This window comes from Struthio camelus, chromosome 9 (genome assembly GCF_040807025.1).
Source record: "Struthio camelus isolate bStrCam1 chromosome 9, bStrCam1.hap1, whole genome shotgun sequence".
Lineage (NCBI taxonomy): Eukaryota > Metazoa > Chordata > Aves > Struthioniformes > Struthionidae > Struthio > Struthio camelus.
In genome coordinates this window covers 19,714,003-19,738,811 of record NC_090950.1, presented here as the reverse complement: position 1 = coordinate 19,738,811, position 24,809 = coordinate 19,714,003, and the positions used below count along the sequence as shown (strand labels likewise).

The following is a 24,809-nucleotide window of genomic DNA, read 5'->3' as shown; positions in this document are numbered from 1 at the left end:
AAACTTTACCGGAATTTTGCATCCTTTCCCAAATTATGTGCTTGACTTGCCCTCATTTTATATCAATATAAATGTTAAAACAAAATTCCAGGTAATGAATAATCACATGCAATGTAAACACACATGCTTATTTTGCACACTGACTTCAGATGTAGTATTTATGCATAGTCAGTATTAAATCATGCATGGAAATCAAACAGTAACTTAGTATATGCATGGTGATTGTCTATAACAAACTGTATCATTATTAGCTACCTCTAATGAGGGAAAGTGAGGTAGAGACATGCATCCATGTGCATGAAGACAGCAAAGCAGTCAGCATTAGAGCTGTGGGCAAGACACTGCTGCTTTAACACTGCGAAAGACAATTCAGATATTTTACCTTGTATGTACATTCAGTGGGGAACTTATTAAACATCCAGACCTATTCTTTGCTCTCCTGCTTCACTGCTAGACAGCCTGCTCCAGAATGGAATAGTAGTTACATCTGGGAATAACTATTGGCATTTCCTGCGTGTGGCAATAGTCCATTGTAATGTGTGTTACTTGTATCAGTTGCATTAACACAAAGCATAGTGCTTTCCCAACAAGTTAGGCACCTGTAGTCCTTCTGATCTAACATGGTATTTAAGGCTTTGCCTCCATCCAACTGCAATGAATGACTGAGTATGAGCATTTGGACTGTGTGCAGATGCTTTATTAAATGCTTAGTTGATGAACGTGCCATACTGTTTTCAGCTATTGCCTTATGTTGCTACAATTATATTCAGGTTGTTATAGTGAATATAACACTTGCTGTATAGTGACCTCTTACTCCAGGTCTTCTTGAGTGTTACAAATAGATGTTAACATTCTTGTTGTTCTTTTGTTCTATACCTTGGATTTGAAGACTACAGAGGTGAACAAATGTTGTTAATGTTACAGCAGGGGACACTGAGGTATAACAGAGTTGTACTCAAAATTGCTTGAGTAGTTTAGGGTTTTCAGTCTCATTTTCATTTTCAGAAGGAAGACATCTACACCCCATCATGTCACACAGAACAGAAACACCTGATTAGTGTCTTCAGCCACCTAAACTAGCATGCGCCCTGCAACGTGCAGAGATAACAACCTAATTCTGAAAGCAATATGGCCACACTACCACAATGCTTTGTCTGGGCAATTAAATGCTGATGCACCTCTGCTGACATACTTCTGCTACTGGTTCTGGTGGTAGCAGAAACTGTCTTACCTCAGACATCTCAACTCTGGGCTCTAAGTAGCAACACTGCTGTAGTTGCTTACTACAGAAAGCAGAGGAACCAGGTCTAGTCAGGGCTCTTTAAATAAGCCGAGAGTAAAAGACTTAAAGAAGTTTAAAGCATGGGTATTCAGGTTCAGTACTTCTCATCTGGCCAGGAATCAAGCATTTTTTACTTGATCTTTCCCGTAAGACCAAGGAAAAACAGCAGCACTGCACTGCACAGCACAGGACCGTGCAGGTTTGTTACTTTGGCACCTGTGTCCTTGCTGGCTGCAGGAGTGCCCCAAGTCAGAGGAAGGCAGGTATGCACTTAGGCAAGGTGCTTTAGAGGGTGGGCATTTATTCTAGAGGAGTACCGCTGAAGATGCGAGTTTATCAGGGTGCTGTCTGGACGCCAGTTTTTCCCTATGCATAAAACACAGAGAATACTGGAGTTTTTTTTAACAAAGTCCTTCCTATGTGCTTAGTCACATGTGCTTCAAACTCTGAAGTCCATTCAATGTTTATTCAGCCAATCTGCCTTTGGTCTGATTATCTTTCAGGAGGCCCTAGATTTTGTTCAGATTTCTGCCCTAACCAGCTCTAGAGACTGCCATCCCCAGAATAACAGGAAGAGTACATTTTTTTTCATGCTTTACCAGTGTCTGCTCCCTCTGATGTGTCATCACATAAGTTAGCCTCACACCTTAGTCTCTCTCACCTGTGGCAACCAGCAAAGCGTCAAGTCATGCCAGGTGTGATAATGTCCTCTGCAAATTGTCTGTCTGCTGCAAATGAGAGGGAGACCCACCTGCATGGTTATTAAGTATTTCTCATGTGGCAAAAGCATTGTTGGGGAATCCTGGCTGGGGCTAACAATAGCGGGAATTTTGCCATTGACGTCAGCAAGGCAGTAATTTCACCCAAGGTCCCTAATGAGATGGGATAGACACAAACCAGAACTCTAGAACAAAATGTTCTGTATCCCGTTACTAGTGTTGTGTGCCAAGCTGTCTCCCAGCATAGCACATTTCAGAACCTCGGGATATTCTGTAACCCATAAGTATGCAGCACATCTTCCCTAGTAACTGCAGATAACAGCAAAATCTTGGCTGAGTTGCATCACTTCCTGAGCTCATATGCTGGGTCTGCTCTTGTTCATGCTTTAGTTTCCTACTCAGCTATATGATATGTGTGATGCTCCTTTCAGGAAGCCCAGCTGGTGGACCACTTTGTAGAAGTGTTTATATATGCTTCTCTCTGTTTGTGACAACTGTTTAGACAATCAACATAACCCTATGTTTTCCTAAACAAAAAGGCAAAAGCATCTATTTGAAAAGCAGTTAATCAAGGGGTGTTTTATTGTAAGGCTTCAGATTGATTCTGAGAGGTCATAAAGCCCTTCCTAAAACTCATTAAGAACCTACTGAACAAAAGGACTTACAGCTGTTTGACAAATGGTCTCAGGATTGTCATACAAAGGCAGCTTAATGTGAGCTGTCGTGTATTATTTACGCTCATGAGTGATGGAGGAGAAGTTCTGGAAATGAGAAAGGGTATTAAGCCAGGGGAGATGTGGTCCTGGGCTTTTGGTCGCTAATGGGTTTGAACACAGATCATTCAAATGGCAGCCTATGGGCTGGCATTAAACTTGCACGGTATTTTAAAATACCAGCATCTTATTAATTTAAGAGGATATGAGTATCAATGCATGTGAAGTGATCGAAATTAGTTTGGTTTAATGCCAGGAGCCTTCTGCTGCAAAACTGGACTCATTGCAGTATGAGAGGCTTTTGAGCATGTCTTCAAAACAGGAAAACTTCTAGAACGAATGAATTCTGGCAAGATTTTTGCTCTGTATTGAATCTGCATATATAAACACCTACATGTATTGTAGCAAATGGGTATTTTTCTGTTCTATTTTCAGGTTTATATGATTGCTCTCTAATTTATTGGGGGTTGAAAACTCTCACTGGAGGGAAAACTAATTTATTTAGTGGAGACAAAGGACTACCTATTTGATTTAATGTCTGCTGTTGTGAATGATAGTGTTTGCCTCCCTACAGCAACTATACATGCAGGCAAACATAGAATTATGTGGTAGACACACTAAATGTTTATTAGTTCTTCAAGGCTAACCACAAATAGAAAATGAAAAACAGAAAGGGAATGAACTCTTGTTCTTCAGGCTTTCCTCTGACTAACAGAAGGAAACATCCATGGGATGGTTAATGAATGACTTTCCACAACGGAGGCCCCTGATGCAGCCTGCTAGTCATGGTTGAAACAGCCATTGAGCTGACCAGATCTGGCAATTCCTGCTCTCTTTACTAGTGCTAACGCAAAAAAAAAATATTTACCTTTGTGCTCTAAGTTCTGGTTTGTTATCCTTTCCTAACTGTATCTAGATAACAAGAATACATTTCAGAGTTCCCAGATTGCCAGTCACTCACACCCTGAAGAAAGGAAGGACATTCCTTTATGACCTTCTTCCCAAAGTTGCTACTCAGGCTCCAAAAGCTACCTTTGCTTCTGCATGCATGTGCATGCAGAAATAATACCTACAACTTCAAAGGGAAGCAAGAGTAAAATACAGGTTCCTCTGCTACAGAACCATGGTGTTTTGATGGTTTGGATATTTCTCTTTGCTTCTTACAGTGCAGGGTCTCTGACACAGAGCTCCTTGCTGAATGTACCTGCTCCTATATGACAGAGAAAAATGGTGCACATGTGTTCAAGCACACACACATATGCACATATACATGCATACGGACACTTCCGCTTTGCAACTATACTTTGTGTTACATGTAAAATGATTTTACTTCCTTAGGAGGTAGTGTGTTTCACATTTCATTTAATTTAAGTCAAAAAACAAATTCATGGCAAAGATGAAGAGCCATGATCAAGAGCCAAATGGAAAAGTCAGTCTTGGAAAATGTTCTTTGGAAAGGTTTGCTGTCACAGCAGATGACTGGCATTGCATTGCTAATTAGATCTGCTGTTGCTCAAGAATGATGGAAAACTTCACTAGACCAGCAAGATTAAGGCAGTTGAATGCTTTACTTTTTCCCCTATACTCTTTGTGAAAGGCAGAGGAAAGAAACACTTTGAGAGGAGAATAGCAAGATGAGAATTTGCTGCTTATCATCAGCAGCTCTAGGAGGGATCTGACCAAAATGAAGGACAACCGGTACTGGCAGATGTCAGCTAGGCCTTGGAGAGTGTACAGTTAATTAGAAAGACAGGGCCAGTCTTGCAAAAATCACATCTGTGCTGTCATGTACACTAAATAACCCAGAAGAATGTGGTTTGTTTCCATAATAGTGACTTAGAGAGCCAAATAACACTTCTCCAAACCTTTGGCTAACAGCCTTAGAAATCATCTTTAAACAGATGCTGTCAACATGAAAAATCATTATATATATTATTTTGGAGATATATATCTATATTAACATTCCTAACCTGTATTACTGAAATAAACTCTTCTTCCTTAGTTCCCTTAAGCGTTACTGACTCTTTGCCATCCCTGTGGTCTATTTCCCTCAAATCAATTTGGTTCCAAAATTTGACTAGTCAGTTCCCATTCAATCCACAAGTGTTTCCAATGATAGCCTCAGTAAAAGGAAAAATGGCAACTCTATTGAAATCAGTTTAATTTAATGTGGGACCAAAGGTATGTTTTGGGGCATTTTCCCCTAACTGCACATTTCCAGCCTTCCATACATGAGGAGTTCTTATAAGTTTAATCACTACAGCCCTCTTTTTCTGCTGCTTCAACACCTGGTTAGGCAATCATTACGATCTGTCTGTGATGTATTTTGTTCTAAATTACTGGTTAGTGATTCCTTAGTTCATAGTATCATTTTGCCTAGGATATAAATGAGCTGTTGCATGGGGCTATCTTATTCATTGTTTTTTCTTTTTCCTGATAAACTGAATTAATCAGCTATGCCTAATTTGTTCCTTGCCCCAAAAGTTTATAGTTTAAAAAAAAATAAATCAGAAAAAGAAAAGTAAGGAAATGGAAACAGAAATTCTGTTAACTGTTCCTGAAATGTCTGGAGGCAGTTCTTGGCCTCTCCTGGGGAAGGAGTATACTCAGGCCCTCTCTATAATGAGTGATCGTACTTCCCATTAAATTACACCTGCCCACTACCTGGTGCAGACTGCTTCTTCCAGCCCTTCCTGTTCATTTGTCTCAAGACAGTGCAGACATTGGAAACCTCTCTTGCTTCTTTTCCAGGCTGGCAGGAAGCTGGGTTGCACTATGATATAATGACAAAAGGCAAAATGTCTTGGTGTGTTTGGTTAGCGTAGATCTGAACTGCTGTTTTCCTTCTTGAGCCCTGCCAGTGCTTCATTCTGTGTGACCTCTGCCAGGTTCCTAAACCCTGAATTTTATAGGGCATGAGTATCTGTAAGTCTCAGTAGCTCAGCAGTATGAGGGTTAATGGATATTTGCACAGCATTGTGAGATCCATCGATGCTCAGTGCTGTGTGATCCCCTCTGACTCCATTTGGCTACAGCTCCATAGGATTCAGCTCTTGGCTCAGATTTCCTTTACTGCATTCATGAGACCTTTTCCTCAGTTTGGGCATTTCTACACTCTGTATTAGAGCTCAGGACAGGGACCTGGAGCTAGTGCTGGCTTGAGCTGGTCCATGACTAGTTAACTAGTCCCACACTTGTGATGTTCAGCCCAAACTTAGAAGTCTGTTTTGTGAGCAAGGGGTTCAGGGACCACACTTTGAGACGGTGGCTTGGCTGGATCTGGTTCCAGGGACTGCTCAGTTATCACTAGTTTGGGAAACTCCATGTTACTCTCCATCATGTGAAGCTGTTCTTTGTGCTTAAACTTAGCCTCTTTCTGTTGGGAACAGTAATCTCCTTCTATCTATCTGCTTTATCTGCTTTTGCTGTACAAAAGACGAATGTAGTAAGAATTGCACGTGCTGTTATGCTCTCAGTGTACCTGTTAGTAGTGGTCTTTTCTAGCACATTCCTGCTGGTGTGGAAACACTGGTGGTCTGAGGTAGGGGTGCCTCTGCACTCCCAAAGATCCATGGATGCAGCAGGGTCAGTGTGTTGGATCCCCACAGCTTTCTTCCATGCTGATGGGAAAGAGTGCAGTGTTAGTGGAAGGCCAGAAGGAAACCTTGTCCTGGCTTTCTTCCCATGAAGGCGTAAAAGGATATGTACCAGCCACTTCCTATTCCTTGAGCAGGCATTTCTGCAGAAACTGAGACCTGTTTCAAAGTTACTCTCCTGTTATTTATACCCTTACCACTGTTATCATTGCTGTTTCATATAGGAATCAATGAAGCAGAAACTCTGTCCTGTCCCTTCTCACTTCTCCACTTTTCTGAAGGTTTTGTCAGAAAGTTGTATGTATTTTATCCATCAATCCCTTACTTTATATCTAGCTAAGTAGTAGTTTTTCTACCTGTATAGACTGTTCTATTGATTTCTGAATAAGAAAGAATACATTTATTGCCCAAAAATATAGCTGCAGGGAGAACTAGCACAGCAGGTAATCTCATATTTTGTTTCGGTTTGCAAAGTGAGTGTCTCATGTTCAGGCTGCTTTTAAAGGGCAACTATGATTTTTTCTCTAAGTCCTATCCATCTTTTAACATTAGATGTTTTCTTGGGAATTGATCAAATGTTTAAAATCTTTTTTGATACCAGATAAAATGAATGGCCAACTGTCACTACAATTTTTATCTCTCACAAGAACAGATGAAAGATTTTTTTCAGCTATTTTGCTTAAAACGTCACTGTTTTTTAAATTTAAAAAGTATTTTGTTTGATATCTTAGGAGAAACTATTTTACTCTCTTGACTGTATTTTTCAAACTGCTGAGTCTAAGGCAAAAGCCACCAGATAAAGGATATTAAAAAAAAAAAAAAAAAAAAGCAAGATAGCTATTCAGAGCAGTCGCAAGCAACATTTTCCGTGGTGTCAATTTGGGTAATTGTTATGAGGTGTTAATGACTTGCAGTGAAGAAAATCCAGGTCTGAGAGCAATGGTGATCAGACAAATGTGTTTATGACTGGACCAGACCTGTGAACAGTGTGTGGCATTTATGTTCCTCTTAGATGACTGGTTTATGATCAGAAGCTCTTCTGCAGAGAACACAACTTCAGTTTTTCAGTATGTACCTGACAACACCTGGTTTCAGTCACTTTTTCTAGCTTCACTATAGATACCATGTGTGCTTTCGGGTTTATCACTTGGTCTTTCAATGATCCAGTTCCCATAAAGTAGAGATCTCCATCCTCTTTTGTTAGCCTCTGGAGAAGAGGGTCTGGAGAGGTTGGAGTGGATCATCAGTGGAACCTGAGTTGAAACAACACATGCTAATGTGAAACAGCAAAGAACAAGCAGGGATGCAGAAATAGCTGTCTTGTATCTAACTGCAATTCCCAGAAAAGATTTATTACAGCAAGGCCAGCAAAGCCCAGGTATCGACTGACCAAAAAGAGTCTGGGATCTCCAGCCTTGGAGATGTTTGTCCAGATGGTATTGCTGACCTTGGCTTTAGGCAAGGTGGACTAGATGACCTCATGGCGATCCTTCTGGCCCTTGGCTCTAGCCTTAGCTTCCTGGTTTCTATGAAGTGATGAGCACAATGAGGCCATGCCCTCAAATATGTTCTCTTACCATTACCGTAGAACAATTAATACATGAATTGCCTTGTGTATTGTAATATTGTATTTTCTTCTTGTAAACAGAACCAATCATTGGTATTTACCATCATTAGATTTTTACATTTATTTGAGACTTCCCTTTTCAATCACTGGGAGCCACCACAGAATTAAGAACCCTGGACTACAAAGTTCTTCACAGCTTGACATTATTAATATCCTGAATTTGGGGTAATATCCATTGTTTGCAACAATAATTTGTGAAAATAGTGAAATGCAAACAGAAAACGCAAATGCAATTTTAGCCACCACAATTGGCAGTCTATGAACTCCCAGAGCTTCAGTACAAGTTTTGGATGATGGTTCTGTTCTACTTCTCTGTTCTACTTCTAATTGAATGTGTCCGCACCCTAAACGTGAAATAAAAATCAGAGATTTTCTTAGGTGAGAATTCTTGGTAGACTGTATTCATCATTGCTACGACATCTGATTCATCCAGAAAATAATTAAAGTTGGACTCATGATTAGGTAGAGACAACATGAAAAGATTATAAATCAGGAAGACTCAGCAGGGTCTTGTACAATCTATGGTTGCTTTGGTTCTGACTATAAGCACCGCTGTGCTGAGTATATTTTTAACCTTGATTACATCTTTTGTCTCCAAGAGTTAGTTTATAGTTTCTGCTTTGCAGTCATTGTGGTGAATTCGCTGGAGTGCATATAGATTTCAAATTTCCTGCATCAAAGCTTCTCTTTCAAGACACTCAGCTGCCTTTGTATCTTGTTATTACCTTACAAAGCCATGGCTATCTTGACGCAAACTCTAGTATGTGAATGAAGGAAAGGACAGCATCTTTGGAGGGTGCATAATAGCTTTCCCACAAAAAAAAATTTGAAGCTTTTCTGTTTCATAAAGAGTAAGATTGAGCTATATGAACTTAACATGTTCTTTCTTATAGCGGTCAGGTATTTTCTTGTACATCTGCAATGCAAAAAAATCTAATCTGATACTATATCAGTATTAATAAATGCATCTTTAGTTTTACAAGGTTTTTTCCATAAGAAATTAAAGTTAATAGATTTTATTTTTTAACTGAGGAATGTGATTCCTTGATAAAAAAGCCTTTTCTGATTGTTGCTAAATTCTGGGGATCAGAGACTGGTACTGCAGGATCGGGGTGGGGAGGGGGAAGAGTTCTTCAGAGCCTGGGTCCTTAAATGGTTTCCCAGCTATCAGAGAGATGTTCACAGTACTAACCAGGAATGCTTTTTTATCATAAGGCTTCCATAGACATAAAAAAAAATTATCTGGGAAAAAGAAAACCCACATTGTATAGGAACAAATTATTTCTAGAATATTTGGTAGTATTAAAGAAGACAGATATTAACACCAAAATGCCCTGATATTATGCAAGTCTGTGCAGTATCTTAAATAAATACAAAGGCTGCAAGACTTTGGTCTTCTGCCAAAGGTAATGTCTCTTAAATCTGAATCCTAGAGAATGCAATCGAAGAGATATCAAACTATTCTCTTTGGTTCTCCTTTGACTTCAGCTAGAAGTGATTCACTGTATTCTTGTCTTACATCAGTCTGAGGCTTTGAGCCAAAGCTTGCCAAAGTTAATGGAGTTCTTTCTCTTAACTTCAACAGCCTTTGAATCAAGCCTGCTGAGGTGTCAGGATCGGGTCTATACCACACAACCCACAGAAGTAAATGGATACACCCATTTTAAAAAGTGCAAAAAGCATAATGAAAAATAAATCAGAAAATACAATCAGTATTTCTCCAAATGTTACTTAGCTGTGTAACTGTCTGCGCTGTTCTTGTTTCTTTAAGCTTTGGTACAACCAGTTCCCTGTATGTTATCCAACAGATTTTAAGGGATTATAGAAAGTTTCAATATCAGTAGACAACATCTGGCTTCCTGACATTCATGTCTGCATGAAGGAGGATTTATTCTGCTATTCAGGAGCATCATTATAATACTTTTTCAGTATTTCAAGACTGTACGTCTGTTCATCCTCAGGAATTCTGCAGGGATCTGTACTGTTTTCACTGTGTTTTTCAAGTTGCTACGGTACCAAGGAGATACTCTACTTACTGCTTTTCCATGTGCCAGATCAGTGCCCTGGCCATTGGCCCAATTCTACAAAATATTTAATTGCTCCCAAAAGTGTTAGAGTGCCAGCAGCTCACAAGGAAACCAGGCACTTTTATTCAACCTCACTATCATGAAAATGAGTATATACCTATTTGATAGGAATGGAAAGATACAAATTAGATGTACTCATTTGGTTGCAGGTACATGCCAAGTCATGCAAGTGGCAGCCAGGCCTGTTGATCAAGGTGTGAGAGAAGTCAGATGGAGCTGTCCTCCACGGCAAGAGAAACAGAGGAAAATCAGCTTCCGTCTTTAGTAAATGGAAGTTTGTTTTTACAGGCTCTGCATCGCATAATTTGTACCTGGGTTTCCCTGGGCAGAATTCCTAAAAGAGTAAGTGCCAACTGGACAGATATTGCTTTGTATAGGATCTCTACATTTAGAGCACACTTCAAAAGCAGAAGTAGGCTTATGTGAGTGTTGTCTTTTGCTTTGCAGCCATGTGATCACATGCAGTTAGCTACTGTGTGCATGCAGTGCAAAGTGGAACAGCTACTTGTCCAAGTAGCCCCTTTCCCTTGTATTACTGTTGAACTAAAGTCACTCTTCCCTTTTCTGTAAAGCCAATGTTACTGCATTTCTACTCTCATGGGCCCTTTCTCAGCAACGCAGGATTCACTAGCTGTGTGGCATGCTGGGGATTAAATTATGCTGTATCTAGACACATAGAAAGCCATATAGACAGAGATATATTCTATAGAAATTTACAATAATGCCCCTCCATCCTGCCACCCACTCTCTGTGCACTGCTAATGGTAGCAACTTGCCTGCAAGACCCTCCACCGTTGCTTATGGTCAAAATAAGATTGAGACTTTAACTAAAGCATGGTCAGATGCTACCTGCAGAATGTTATTTTGTCCGTATTGCTAGTCCTCCCTAGCAAAGACTGAAGACTGACTCAAACCAAACGGCATTGGCAGGCATAATATACTGTGCACCCATTTGCTGGGCTAGAGCAGACTGGAGAGCAGTATCTATGGATGCTGGATATGGTAGCTGTCCTTACCAGCTGGGATTGCTACTGTTACTCTTTTTACTTCCTGCAAGCTCTGCAGGAACTTCCAGGTTCAGATCACTGGAAGATTCGACAGTGATGGCTATTTTACGGTTACGAGAATGTGGTCTAAAATGCACCTTTGACCTGGGAATGAACTCGTGAAAAAGGCAGACACACTCTGTGCAGTGGGGCTGGATCTCGGTGGGAGCTTTTAGGTGCTTAGTTCCTGCAAACACTAAGGAATGTGCATAAAGAGCCAGATGTGACAGTATTTAAAGACCATATTGGCACCAAACAATTCATGGTCTCACGTAACTGTGTTGTGATGAAAGCATTTGACTTTTTTTTTCCTCGCTTTATGACCATGTATATAAATCACAGGTCTCTTAGTGCTTGACATAGAGATTGTCAGTCTGAACTCTTCTTAGATGTGTGTACGCTACGGAATGAGCATGATGAACCCAAATGTTATCAGAAATCTCTGCCTATTTTTTTTCTTCCCATTAATTCCTTACCTGTGCAGAGCAGCTTTATACTATAAGGTAGAATAACCACTCCTGGTTGTGGGAAGCTGTTCATTATGTGCAAGCTCTTCTATATTTACCTATGAAAAGGTTAGGCAAGAACTTTGCTACAGTGGAAGAACCTATGGCAGAGAAGTTTCATCTTGCATAGGAATTGCCAAACCAAGGTCCCATGTAGTCCTAGCTTGCAGTGTATCTCTAAAGTCTGAAGAATCTCTGCAGTGAGCAGCCATGGCATTAGCTATCTGCAGCTGGAAATTTCTTTTTGTCCCCATTGCATGTGTATTTCTAGACAGCATCCTTTCCAGGCATTTTTAATGCAAGTCTTCTGTTAATCTATCTTGGTACACATTTAATACTTTCACTAGCTGTTAAAATGAATGATACTGTAAATCTACCATGTTGGAGCAATTAGAAAAGTACTAATCATCTGCTAAAGGATGCACCTGAATGTTATTTTTCATCATCCAGTGAAGAGGAGGAAGGCAGGCCTAATGGTTGAGGTTCTGGGAAGTTCTGTGCTCTGGTGTGCTTTGGGCTTCCTTTATGACCATGGGAAATTTGCTTGGGATTCAGAAAAACTCTTACGTTGCTGTGCTTTAACAAAGAACTGCATGTCATCAGAGCCAAGGTAATTGTCTTAATGTGAATGTTGAGCACTCTGTTCATGCCTTTACATGGATGGCTCACTCAGTTTCAGGTGGTGCATGGTAGGTTACTGGTGCTTCTGGTCTCTCTCTGCTCATATGAAACGTACTTCTTTGAGTCTAAGTTCAGATTTGCTATATCACATGGTTTAAGCCAGATGCAGTGGCAGCCATACTGGCAGTGCAGAGCTGATCTGAATATAAGCCAGGCTCTTGCCCTGCCTGCCTTGTGTTTCTCTGCTTGCATGAATCAGCTAGGCTTCAAACTGCATCCAGAGTGTAAGTAAACATGTAAGTTGTGTTGGTGACCAGGGAGGTTGGCCTTGAGTCTGAATCTTTGGTTTCCCTTCTCTAAATTGGGGGATGTCACACACCCTAAACTGAAGAATTGTTAGGTTACACGTCTCTGAACAGCTGAACTGTGAAGATAAATGCATGAAAAGTCAAGATCTGAGAAGCTAATGGTGCTGTATTGATACAGCCATATGAAATTCATCCCATACCCATCTTGGCTTGTAGCCTGAAGAGCAGTCCAAAGTCATTCCTAGAGGAATTTAGATCAAAGTAAAGCTTTTTTTTTTTTTTTTTCATTTTCCATAACTAAAACTCTGCCTTTCCACAGACACCAAATATCATCAAGTACAGACACAATGATTTTTTTTTTATTGAAAGATGCTGGTGAACCCTTTGAGCCAACTGCCAGAGAAGGGTAGAATAGTACCTGATTTTGTAGCCTGAAAGACAGAGAATCTGTGCTGTGTTCATATCTAACCCAGGGTGTTTTATTGACAGTTTTGCTTAGTGGAGAAAGCATTGGACCGGGACTTGGAAGCCCTGAACCATATGCTGCATGGCTGTTCCATCTGAAGTGCATGATCATGGGTAAGTCACATCATATCCATCTGCCTTCAATTCCCGTGGGTAAGATGAGGGTAATGACATCCCACTGTCGCAAAGTGGGATCTTTGTGCTGTGCTGTGAGATCTTCCAGTGAGAGCTAGATGTGATTCATTATCTTTATAGTAAACGTACAGTACACTCTGCTTAGCATCACATATATTGTAGTTCCAAAAGCTTGGCAGCCTGCCATTAGAGGTCATTGAGGCTTTTTATTTACTGGATGTAAAAAATCTACTCAGTCACAGCTATGATCAGAGTCACAGCTATCATTGTTTACCTTCCAGTTCAGCTTGATTTCGTGGGTATCTGTATTGGAAAGAATGGCCTAGAGTTAAGTGATACACAAGTTAGCTGAGATCACGTCTAGGGAAGGCACATGTTGAATAAAGATTACCAGTCTCAAGTTTGGTTTCCTTAGTGATACTACAAATAGCAAAGCCAAGCCAGAAAAGAGTGCACGAGAGTGTTAAAACTGTGCTTCTCTCCAACCATGAGGATGTGAATCTGTTCAGTTTGGTGTGCAGGTGTAGTTTCAGAAAAGAAGTAAACACGACCATGAGGAGATAATAACACAGAGGGTCTAGCTGCTACTGAATCCTCTGAACTTGGAAGCCCTTACCCCACGCTGATTCCTGTCTCTCCTGCTTTTACAGATAAACAGTGTGGTTTCTTGATTCATGTTTGCTACAATCGCATAAGAGAAAATGGTGAAATGGCACTATTGAAACTTCACTTTCCAGTAGGACATGGATACAGGGGATTGAAACATGAAATATGCAAGACAGAATGCATGACTGGATAGGAAATATAAGAATTTTTCGCCTTCAAGCCAACTAAGAACGTCCAAGTACGCTTGGTGCTGTACAAGTACCAACTGTTAGACTTAAGACATGTCTTAAAGAAATGTCGATAAAAATCTAGTGATGTGAGCAATTACTATTATGGTACCATTTATATCTTTTTTTATTTACAGCAAACTCCGGTCAAGGTTTCCTTTCTTTACTTGACAACACAAGATACATAGTTTCCATAAACATGTGCTTTTACTGTTCTGCTTTACAACTAAATGTCACAACCAAGAGATACCTCTTCTGCTAGCTAGTTTTCAGTTACCTTTATGTGTGTTTCATAATGATTGCCCAGAGAGAGATAGAAAGAGAGAGAGAGAGAGAACTTAGCCACACAGGGAAATCAGGGCAAAATATATCATTCTCATAGAACATCCTTCTGTACTGGGGAATAGTACCAAGTGTCTGCATGGTCTTGTGTCTACCATGTGGTGTAGTGCCAACTCAGAGACACCTGAACTATCTCTGAACAAACTATGATACCATGCAATACAGGTAGCACATGGAGACTCTATCTCAGCCGTGTTAGCCTGGCCCTGCAGTGGGCTTACTTTCGATGTCTATCAGCAGTACTAATTTGCTCAAGTGGGACAGAGTATTGACGTGTTGCTCCAGAATCAGGGCAAACTACCATGGGACTGTATAGCCTCATGTGGTACATGCCATGAACATGCTAGAGCATTTTTTTCTCTGATAGAAATGAGTTGTTAAAGACAGCACTGAGCAGCAAGAGGTAAGGCTATTGGATGAGTCAGAGTATCATCAGAAAGTTGCAGAGCTTGGCACGCCCTTTTAAACATCAACATGACAAAGCTTTGGTGAAAATGACAACTGATCTTATGCATGAAATGTGTAGATGGGCGCTGTCCGTGACCAGACTGGCTAGTCAGTTATGCTGGAGTAGAACGAGCCTAATTGTTTCCCAGGTTTGTAATAGTGCAGAGGGGAAAGTCTCTGCACCAAGTTGGTGATACAGAATAAGTGTAGCCTGGGAATAGGAATGAAAAAAGAGTGGGAAAAGAAGTCTTTTACAATCCCTGTGTGTGGTTGTGTTTTTTAGCCCCTTTCTGTGCCTGAAATGAACTGAAACAACAGTGTTGCAGCCTTGGGTGTTCAAACATTGATTGGTCACAGAGTGGCTACACTTTTCCAAAGAAAACACAAGCCAGGTGTATTAGGAATGTGATGTGTGGAGATAGGGATGCTTTGATGCCGTTGGTAAAATACCTGTAAATGAAGCTGCAGTGCACAACAGAGGGGCTCCAGAAGTGATCTGAGTGCAGACTGGGAGTGTTTGAGATGAGGAATTAGTGGGACAGGAAAGGATGATGAAAGAGGGTACAGCTAAAAAAGATCCTAGAAGCAATGGGAGAACTGTTTCTGACTGGGTTCAAGAGGATGAAGAGCCGCTTGGGAGAAAAGTGGTTAGATCTTGCCAGGTGAGCTAATCCATCTCCTTGGGATTCAAACGAGGCACAGTGACAGAGCAAGCTGGGCAAGGCGACTGAGCCTGTGGTGAAAAGTGAGGAACGGAGACTGGGACAGAACCAAAGTAGAGATAAGACTCTGGGAGGACACAAGAGCAACACTCCCACAGGGGTGGGAGGAGTGGAAGTACGTATGAGATCTCTGTGATATAAACCATATTAAAAATTTTGTTAGTGCCAGAAGACCTTTGCCAGGTCAGGTCCTGCTGTCCTGTGTTCCCTGTGATGCTCTAATAAATATCACCTCCTTGACCGAAGTTGGAAGTCAGATGGGTTGAATGGGGCAAGTGAAGCACGATGAGAACAATAATAGGATAAGTGCAGTTCCTAGCCAGCCAGCACTGGAGACTGCAGCCTGTACGTAGTGATTGCCCTCCCAGTGAGACAGGTGGAAACATGGGCTCATGCTGCTTGGGGAGGTAAATTTTCCAGGTCCAGGTAAACAGCTTGGACTGTAAGTGGAAACAACCTCCCATGTTCTTTGTTTCTGGAGTTTCTATAAAAAGTTCACCAGAATAAATTCATGCCAGTATATTCAGCATCAACAAGCCATGTTGTTCAGAGTGCTACCCTGCTTTCTGTCTTCACTCACAGTGCTTTTGAACATGCCTCAGACCTTTTCGATAGTATAGCCAAAAGATACCACAGGAATGCCTGAAGTGCTGTCCTGCCAGGCTTTGTGATGAGCTCCTGTTAACACAGAGGAACAAGGGACAAGAGAGCCGCTGAGGTTGGAGCTGGACTGAGCAACAGAGCTCTTTTACATTGTAGAAACGGAACAATTTCCCCAGAACCCCCAAGTCAGCATCATATTTGGATAGTCTGCCAGCCTTCCAGTACACTAGTGTATTCTCACTGAGCATCTTGAAAGCATTTTGGCCAGCACCACAGGTAAAATTTCCCTTCTGTTACTAATATTCCTTTTCCTGCATTTTAATTTAATTTCCCCTATCATTCCTTCTTTTTCCACTGCACGTTTCCTCTTGAAAGCTGAAATTGCACAAACGGATATATATTCTTCCTCTCCAAGTGCACGTAGCCTTCTCTTTGCTGTGTGAAGAAATTAACAGGCTTATTCATTTGGGCTGAAGTGCACCTGCAGCTTCTGTTAGTATAGCAGAGTGAAACCAACCTACTGGCAGAGAGAAAGAAACTCTGTCCTTTCTATGACATCTGAACTCAGGGGAGGAAAAAAAAAAGACCCAGAAGATGGTAGGGAAGTCTGATTTTTTTTTTTTTTTTTTTTTTAAAGCAATAGTAATGCATAGAGTGGACTGCCTGCTGATTGAGCCTGCATGTCAAAACCCTGCTCATGTGCTTTAGCCTATTCTTGCCATTATGTGCTTTGCTCTGAAAGGCAAAACCCCTGATTCTCATTAGCATATTTATTCCTCTACCAGTGTCATCCATGGATGTGTGACCCAGAATGGTGAGCTGAAAACCTCTGCAAATCAAACTGTGTACATTGAAGGAATATGGACTAGAAGAAAAGGAGAAAAGAGGGCAGGGGAGGAGGGAAAGGAAGTGCAAACCCCTCTTCAGAGCCTAGTCCTCATATCGAGTCATAGGAGGTTAGCAAGAAGGTTCTGCTAGGGGTTGCTTATGCTCTAATTGTCCATAGTAGGACATCTAGTATCTTCCCCTGAACCATCTGATGATAAGAGGCTTCCCCCCCACTCACCCACATCTTCTGTAGTCTGGCATAGCTGCATCTGTAAGTTTGTGCTTACAAACTAAAACTATTTACATACCCTGAATATGGCATTACTATGGGTGACTGTCATCTTCATCAGCCTGTCAGAGTTTGCTTTCATTGTGGACAGAAATATGTTACGTACAAGTGAAACATTTAAAACAAAGAGCCACATAAGACAAACAGTGAGCAAACGAGAAGTTTGCTCTTTGATCAATGCTAGATCATAATTCTGGCCCCCAATCCAGTAAAACAAGTTAAATTCTGGTAAAAGCTGTGCATGAAGAGCATGCTCAGAAGAATGTGCAGCTCAGAAGAAAAGTTCCAGACAGTTTAAATACCATGTTACAGTCAAATTATTATTAGCAAAGTAAGTCAAGTATTTATTAAGAATAATGGTCACGAGAAAATAACTTCTCTGCTTTTTCCTCATTTATCTGTTCTTTCCTAATATTCTTGTTGTTTTTCAAATAATTTGAACAAGCACATATGTTGTGTCTTTTTGGTTTTGTTCACACAAGCTGTTCCTTGTTTGATGTTTGTAGCATATCCAGATGATAGTATTTTATTTCTGAGAGGAGTGACTGAAGCGTTGTAAAACTGGGGCGTTGGCGGTAGAGCTTACAGAACACATGAATATGGAAGAATAAGACATTCAGAATTACCAGAAGAGACTGTGGGTTCCAAGGGATGTTTTGCGTACTTGTGCCCAGTTAATAGACCAGGTCCTGAAAATGCAGTAGAAACAACAGGGAAGGCTGCAACCCTTCTAAAGAGCAGGGAGAAAGATGCCATATATACTGTGCTCATCTAGGATTTACCTTCCAGTAAACCTTTACCTGCTTGCTCTCTAATAGACTTGTGAAACCCCATCTGGTTTTGAGCAATCCAGCCAGCTCTGGTTACTAAAGGGAAAACCAGAGTATAGGACAAAATTCGTCTTTCTTATCTGAACTGTAGATCTATTTTGCTTCAGATATTACAGGAGCTGACTCATGAGGAAAGCTGAAAGAGTTAAGAAAGGACATGATGGGTAACTGATTATAAAGTGGGCACAGATAGTCTTCTGCAAGGGGTGCAGGCTAAAGGAATTTTGACACTGGCCACCTGTGATATCTAATATCTTGGGAGACTGGTGAGGGCTGCGTCTTTCCTTTCAGTCCAGTCTGAAGTAGCTGATTTTAATGAGATTCTGTGTGTTTCCCTTTAAGAGCTCATCTCTTTCAGCCTCAGTTTGTCCAGAACCTTTGTGCAATTACTACCTGATACTAGCGTCTGTAATGACCTCCTCCTGCTTTAGCCATTCTTCTCAGACCTCTTGTTCCTGACAGTGCCTCAGGTTTATTATATGAAAGGGTTCTGTTCCCCACCTTTCTCCATGGTGAAGGCCCGTGTGATCAAAATACTTTCCCAACTTCCCTTTCCTTATTCAGCTGCTGGATGATTCTGTCTCCTCGCCAGTTGGAGTACATCAGTGCTGTTCAAGTCACACCCCATTCTCAGCTGTTGCAAAGGAGGGTTGTCGGTGCTCTGTAAGGGTTACTTTTCACACATCTTCGTGGTGGTCAGCAGCCTTCGGGACTGTCTCCTGCTACCCTCGCTTCTGGGCAGGATTCCAGTCACATTTGCAAGATATTCTTTATTGTATCAGGCAACCAGCGACTTTTGCTTTGATGTAGGAAGGACAGGTAGGAAGATACTGAACTGCCACAGTCTTTATGATTGTTTTATATGCTATATATTTGTGTAGCTTGAATTTCATATTCTCAGCAGTTCATCTGAAAATTGGAAGTAGGCAGAAACAGCAGAGGAGGCTGCGGCATTGAAAGGAAAAACGTAGAACAGAATGTCAGCCTGCAAGATAGCTGGATTCAAAATGTGTTTTTCTTTTTTTCTCTTTCTTTATAATAGGAAATGAATCCCAGATTCCAAACTCTATATCCCTAGTATAAATCTGCAGTAGTTGTTAAAGCTGAATTGGTGTAAATGGGAACAAAATCTGGCTTTCAAAGTGCAATAGGATAGTGAGTGCAGTTCATGAAGAGGTAGGCTTCCCATGTGTCAAATTGCTACTCACTGTTACATTAGCCTTCTCAGTGTCAGGGACTGACACCCCAGCAAGGTCTTGAAAGGCCTTAAGGCCTGCAGTCCATAAGGCTGGGCTTTTGCAGATCCCAGCAAGCCAGAAAGCAGAATCTGCAAGGAGAACAGAAAAAAAAAAAATTGAGAACCAAAAATAAATTTCATAGTCCAGCTGGCAAATACTCCTGGGCCACAATTGTCTTTGGCAGTCCTCCACCCCCAAGGTCTCCAATGATTCTGAGGCCCCCACCACAAGAAAATCAAGGGTTTAAAAATACAATAATTAAAGAAAATCTTGATGTCATTTGGGTTTGGGAGTATTTGGAGGTTGGTATTGTGTGAGCGTGTTTGCACATATGCACCCTATTTAGTTTGAGTCTCAACTGTTCAGTGACTGAAACCATCTTCCCTGGGGATAGAGAAAGGATATTCCCACCTACAGCTCCTCACTCTGAGAATCTGGGAATTGGTGGTAAGAAACTGCACTTTCTGTAGAAGAACCTTTAAATAAGAAGGTGCCCCCTGCCCCTTGCTCCACTGTGCTGACTTGCAGGGGTCTAATGCAAAGCTATCTGTTCATTTAAAGGCAATGAAAAAATATGGACTCTATCCAGTTTCATGTCATGAAGCAGTCAGTTTAACCCAAGTGAAGTTGCTAGGGGTTACCTTAAATATTCTGCGTATAGGAGCAGAGAGGAAATGGGGAGAGCTGTGTATATATATGTATGTATGTGGAGTTATATTTATGCATATATGTATTTATGTTTTGGACCAAACCTGGACACTATACTTACCTTAGCTTTACCTGTGAGAACTGGAGAGAGCTTGTACAGTGGGGTAGTTCATCTGATCCACCAGAAGCTGAGTCTTGGCTGCAGTAGGTGTCTGTTCGCCTTTCAGTGCTTCTGTATACATAATAGACAGCAGCCCAGCCTCTGCCTCCCCCTCCATTCCAGGCAGGTTGGGGCAACCAGTTACACTGAATTTGCCCTCACTTTTCAATTTCCAAAAAGCTCCCAGAATAGATTGTCCAAGCAAGTGGCAGATGCATCCTTTTGCTTTCTTTGGGAGGTGCAGGACTGCCCACTGCATTAAGATATGATGCTGTTGTCTCTGCATGCTGTTGTCATCATTGACTTTACTTCACAAAGGAAGAATCTAAAGTGGTTGAGTTGAAGGCTGTTCACTATAACCATAACTGATTAGATTTAGGATTGTGCAAATTTAACTATGTAGAAACTGAAATGGTCATACAAGCCAAAAAATATACTTCTACTTCCCCCACTGTTAGGGTGAGAATTCCCTTTTTGTGGTGTTATGGGCTGCTCTAACATTGATTTCAAACCTTATTTTCAAAACCTAGTTTTCCCTGGCTCCAGCCTGCCAGCCCACCTGTGCTTACCTTATTCATGAAGAGTATGTTTAGTTCAGCAGTTCTCTCTTTGGCTTCTTTGGAAGGGTGCTTGGGACTAGAGCAGACTTAGCCCATTCTGTTGAACTAATTCAACCAATGTGGATGCTGACTTTATTTCCATGTATCTGACTGTTCAAAACTACCTACTTAAAAACTATCAGTTAAGACAGTTGTGTTTTCTTAAAATGTATCATTTACCGTAAGTTTTCCTGAAAATTTGCAACAATTGCTTCCTTATCACTGAATGAAGCCTTATGCCTTACTCATTCTTCCATAATTCGAAACTCACTAGGCAGAATTTTCTTCATTTTTCCAAAAGAAAGGAGGCAAAATCATCTTTGAAAATTTCTACCCCTAGAAGGAAATTTTCTGAAATGAGCATCAGAAATCAGGGTTTTTACAGTAGGAATTGATTTTCACATTTAATTGCAGGATATGCTCCCAGCAAACAGTGTAGCACCAATTAGAGAGGATCAAAGAGCGAACAGAAGTCTTTAATTTTTTTGTCTGGTATTTATAAATGGTGGTAAATAAAAGCAGAAGCTCTGAGAATTCACCATAACTCTATATTCTCCATGTTCGTGACCAAGTTGTCAATTATATGCCAATGAGGTTGCCTATTGACATATAATGCTAGAATGAAATAGAGCTGAGTATTCATTTGGAAAGCAAAGCCTTTGCATTTAAACCCTAACTGAATCATATGATTCTCTGCAATGACAGAGTGAGGGGACTGGAGAAGGGGAAAGTTTTATCAAATATGTGATTCCTTCTTCTTTCCTCCATTGCATATCATGTATGGATGGGGCTAGGGCTTCAATTCCCAGTTCTGTCATCCTCTGCTTATATGGGCTTAAAAACATCCCTGTTCCTCTCTCTGTAATGATAATAGCAATGTTAGTCTCCCTGCTAGCAGATTTTAAAAAAATCTTAAAGCATGCAATGATTGACAAAATCCTAAAGTGAAGCAAACCCTCAGGGAATATAGTTAGAGTCCGAGTTCCCCATTTCTCTGCTCCCTGAAGGGGAGATGACCAAACCTGCAGTCTTGTTTTCCTCTGGAAACAAAGCTCAGACCTCAAAGGACAAGAAGGAGTGCGAGGAGCAGTAACCCTTCCCCCAAAGAAGCTGTGCTCTCCTGGTCCTCAGCAATAGCTCACTGCCCACCCTGAATACAAACTATTGCCTTAGACTTCATGGAGGCCTAGGCATTGTATAGCACTGATACGCGGCAACTGGATCTACCTAGGAGCAGATTGTGGAACAGAAGCAAAGAGGTACCCAGGGAACCCAGGCATACAGAGTGGTAGTCAGTATCTGAGGCTAAACTATTTTCTCTGCTTTTGTGAAATGCCATTAATGGTCAGGATTGTAGTTTTGTATCTCATGCAACGAGAGTATTTCCACTTGCTTCAGCATCATGCTAGGACAAGGTGATCAAGTCTTTAACCTGCCTCCTCTGGCAACTATCTTACTGCTGAAAAACTTGCTCTACCTCCTTGATCTGAGTCCAGCTTAGCTGCTGAGAGCAGGCAGGATCCAGCAGCATGTCTTGCAGCCAGAAGATGACAGAAGAGAGAACTAAGCACAGCAGTGTTCCTTGTGGGTGATGCAGATGGGCACGAGCCATTATCTCTAACGGTGGCAGGGATGTGCCAGACTGCTGTAGCAGACCTCTGTGAGAATGAGTTCAGCCATTTTTGCTGCTAACATTTACAAGCAGCTGCTTCTCTGTGAAAGTGCCACAAACGAAGAAGAGTAATTTTGCCATTAAAAATACTAAAATCTTCCATATGGAAGAAAATTTTTTTGTTTTTAATTACTATTTATTTTTCTCATTGTACCCTAAATACATACAGAGCTGTCCAGCTGGCTGAACCTCAGAGCAGAATGAATTATCTGCCCCGTCTGTAAAGGCACAAGCCTGTAAAGTGCAGATGACAGACCAAAGTCTCAAATCTTTGCTTTATTCACATATATGGAAGTTTTACCATTGGCTTCAATGAGACTAGAACCAGGATTTGGCTCACAGGAGAGGAACATTAGCAAAAAGAGCACAAGCACATGAGTCAGAAGTTCTGGGTTGATTCCTTCTTTTCACACTGTCTGGCTGGTTGCTTCAGTTCTCTTTGCCTCAGTTTCCCCTATTTGTCATAATGCATAATGGAGTAATAAAATTCACCGTACACTGGTTAATTAATAAATTAATTAAGAAAACTCACACCTACTATGCTGGTTTTGTAACATTCCACTAGAGGTGTGATTTTTTGCTAGCGTAAAACCTGTTTGTATCATAGGAATTAACAACTTCTCTTCAGGAATCTGTCCCTCTTTATTCATTCCTAACAATTGCATCTGTAAAAAAGCCACAATACCATATATTCTGCAAGTGTCCAGGTACAAAGAAGCCACAAATCACTGCTTTGAATAAGTGTCTCGGTTTCTGAGAAAAGGAATGAGAGTAAGGAGCTTTCCGTTTCCCCATTGGATTGTAGGTTGGTTTTGAGAAGTGTCCGTCTACAGAAGCTCCACAGACAAATAGTAAATAACATGGGGTCACTGTTGTAAGAATGTTTCTGTGGTTAATACAGGCACCATTAAGACCATCTGAGGACTTAAATGCTTATGCATGGCTTACTAGACAAAGCAAAGTGGGAGAATCCACTCAATGGATACAATTTGGTGTTATTTTTGGCTGATTCCAGTTTCTCTCTCAAATGCTGTCTTTGTGCTTAGTATATGGCTTATCTGACTTTATTGCTGTGGTTAGAGTGCAATGCATAGGACAGCATAGTTTGTGTTAATAATAATAATTAATAAGAAGGCAATAACAGTAGCAATTGTTATGTCTTGATTCATGTCTTGATTCAACAGCATCTCTGCTGTTGGACGGAAGGGTTTGCTCTAGGCTCCAGAGGCCTTGTGTCACTTTTCAAATGCTTTATTTTCTTATTTTTTCAGCTTTATTATTTCAAGATCCTGAAGTTCCCTGCCAGGCCTAAATTATCTTTTTTATATTTATTTGGCTTCCCATTGAAACCATCCATTCATCCAGTTTTCATAAAACCCCTAATAACTATTTTAAAGTTTTTGTTCTTGGCTCTTTCCAAACCTATAAATACTGATTTGAAAGCCCAGGCTGAATTTTGTGCAAATAATCCTCTCTACCCACCCCTTCTTCTCTGGTTGTAAGTAGGGCCTTCACTCTTTTCCTCCCCAGCACTTGTTAGTTAGTTCTTGTCCGGCGTAAAAAGGTAATTGTGGCACATGACAAACCTGACAGACATTGTCTCAGAAAAATGTGGTTGCAATAACAATGCAAAGTAGCAGAAGATAGATTAGCTGGAATACAATTGCACTCCAAATGTGTTTTTTCTTCCTACCTTAGTTTAATCCACTCATTAACATATGGATGCCCCTGAATCAAGGAGGCTATTATGCTTGTCAGCAGCTCTCAGATTTTGTGTGGCAGACACAAATCACACTCAACCCTCAATGTTTGGTGCTGCTGGTGCATGGGGAGGACCCTCATGCACCCGTGAGATCCTTGTGCTGGTGATGTGTTCTCGGGGTGTTCTAGTGAGAGAAAAAAACATAGCCGTGCACTGGGGCAGCTGACCTCTGCTATTGTGTAGCTTGTCAGACGGCGTAAAGCATGAAATGGTAGAGAAGTCCTCACCGCAGAGTATCTGTGCCTTGGGAAGATGTGCTTCTTTAAAAAACTGGCTTTTGGACAAGAACTCAGCTCTGGCGTCTCTTTCCTGAGTGTGAAACTTGCCACTGATGTTTAGGGTGAAGTCTGCTTATTATGGGAAAATATTGTTCTCCTTGTCAAACGCTGGACCCTTTTATACAAAGTAATGCCCCAGGAAGCTCCTCACTGTGCTTGTACCAGTGATGGTACGGAGATAAATCAGGATGCAGAGAACTCGCATGTTGTTTGCAACAAGTCAGAAGAGGATTGAGTTTGGTCTCTTCCTTTTCTTTGAGTTGTGTTGGCTTTCTGCAGCCGTGATCACTAGATTCAGTGCAGCTAACCAAAGGCAGTCCTTCATTTAGTAAGTACCTGAAGTTAAGTGAAGTGAATCCAGGCTCAAATGTCCATCTCACGTCCTTCCCAGATACTTTGTCTTGCAGGTTCTTTAACACAAATATCTCTTCAGAAACTAACCAGTGTCACAAG

The 24,809-nt window shown here is 41.0% G+C and overlaps 1 protein-coding gene across 3 annotated transcripts in view; it reads left to right on the top strand.

The window, feature by feature from the left end:
- Positions 1-24,809, top strand: part of OSTN (osteocrin) — a 168,108-nt gene that overhangs the window by 89,710 nt on the left and 53,589 nt on the right. For all 3 annotated transcript variants that reach the window (XM_068954413.1, XM_068954414.1, XM_068954412.1), the window contains one exon: positions 12,995-13,084. In XM_068954413.1, coding sequence (XP_068810514.1) covers positions 13,053-13,084 — 32 coding nt within the window. In that variant the 5' untranslated portion in view covers positions 12,995-13,052. The remainder of the gene's footprint in view (positions 1-12,994; positions 13,085-24,809) is intronic.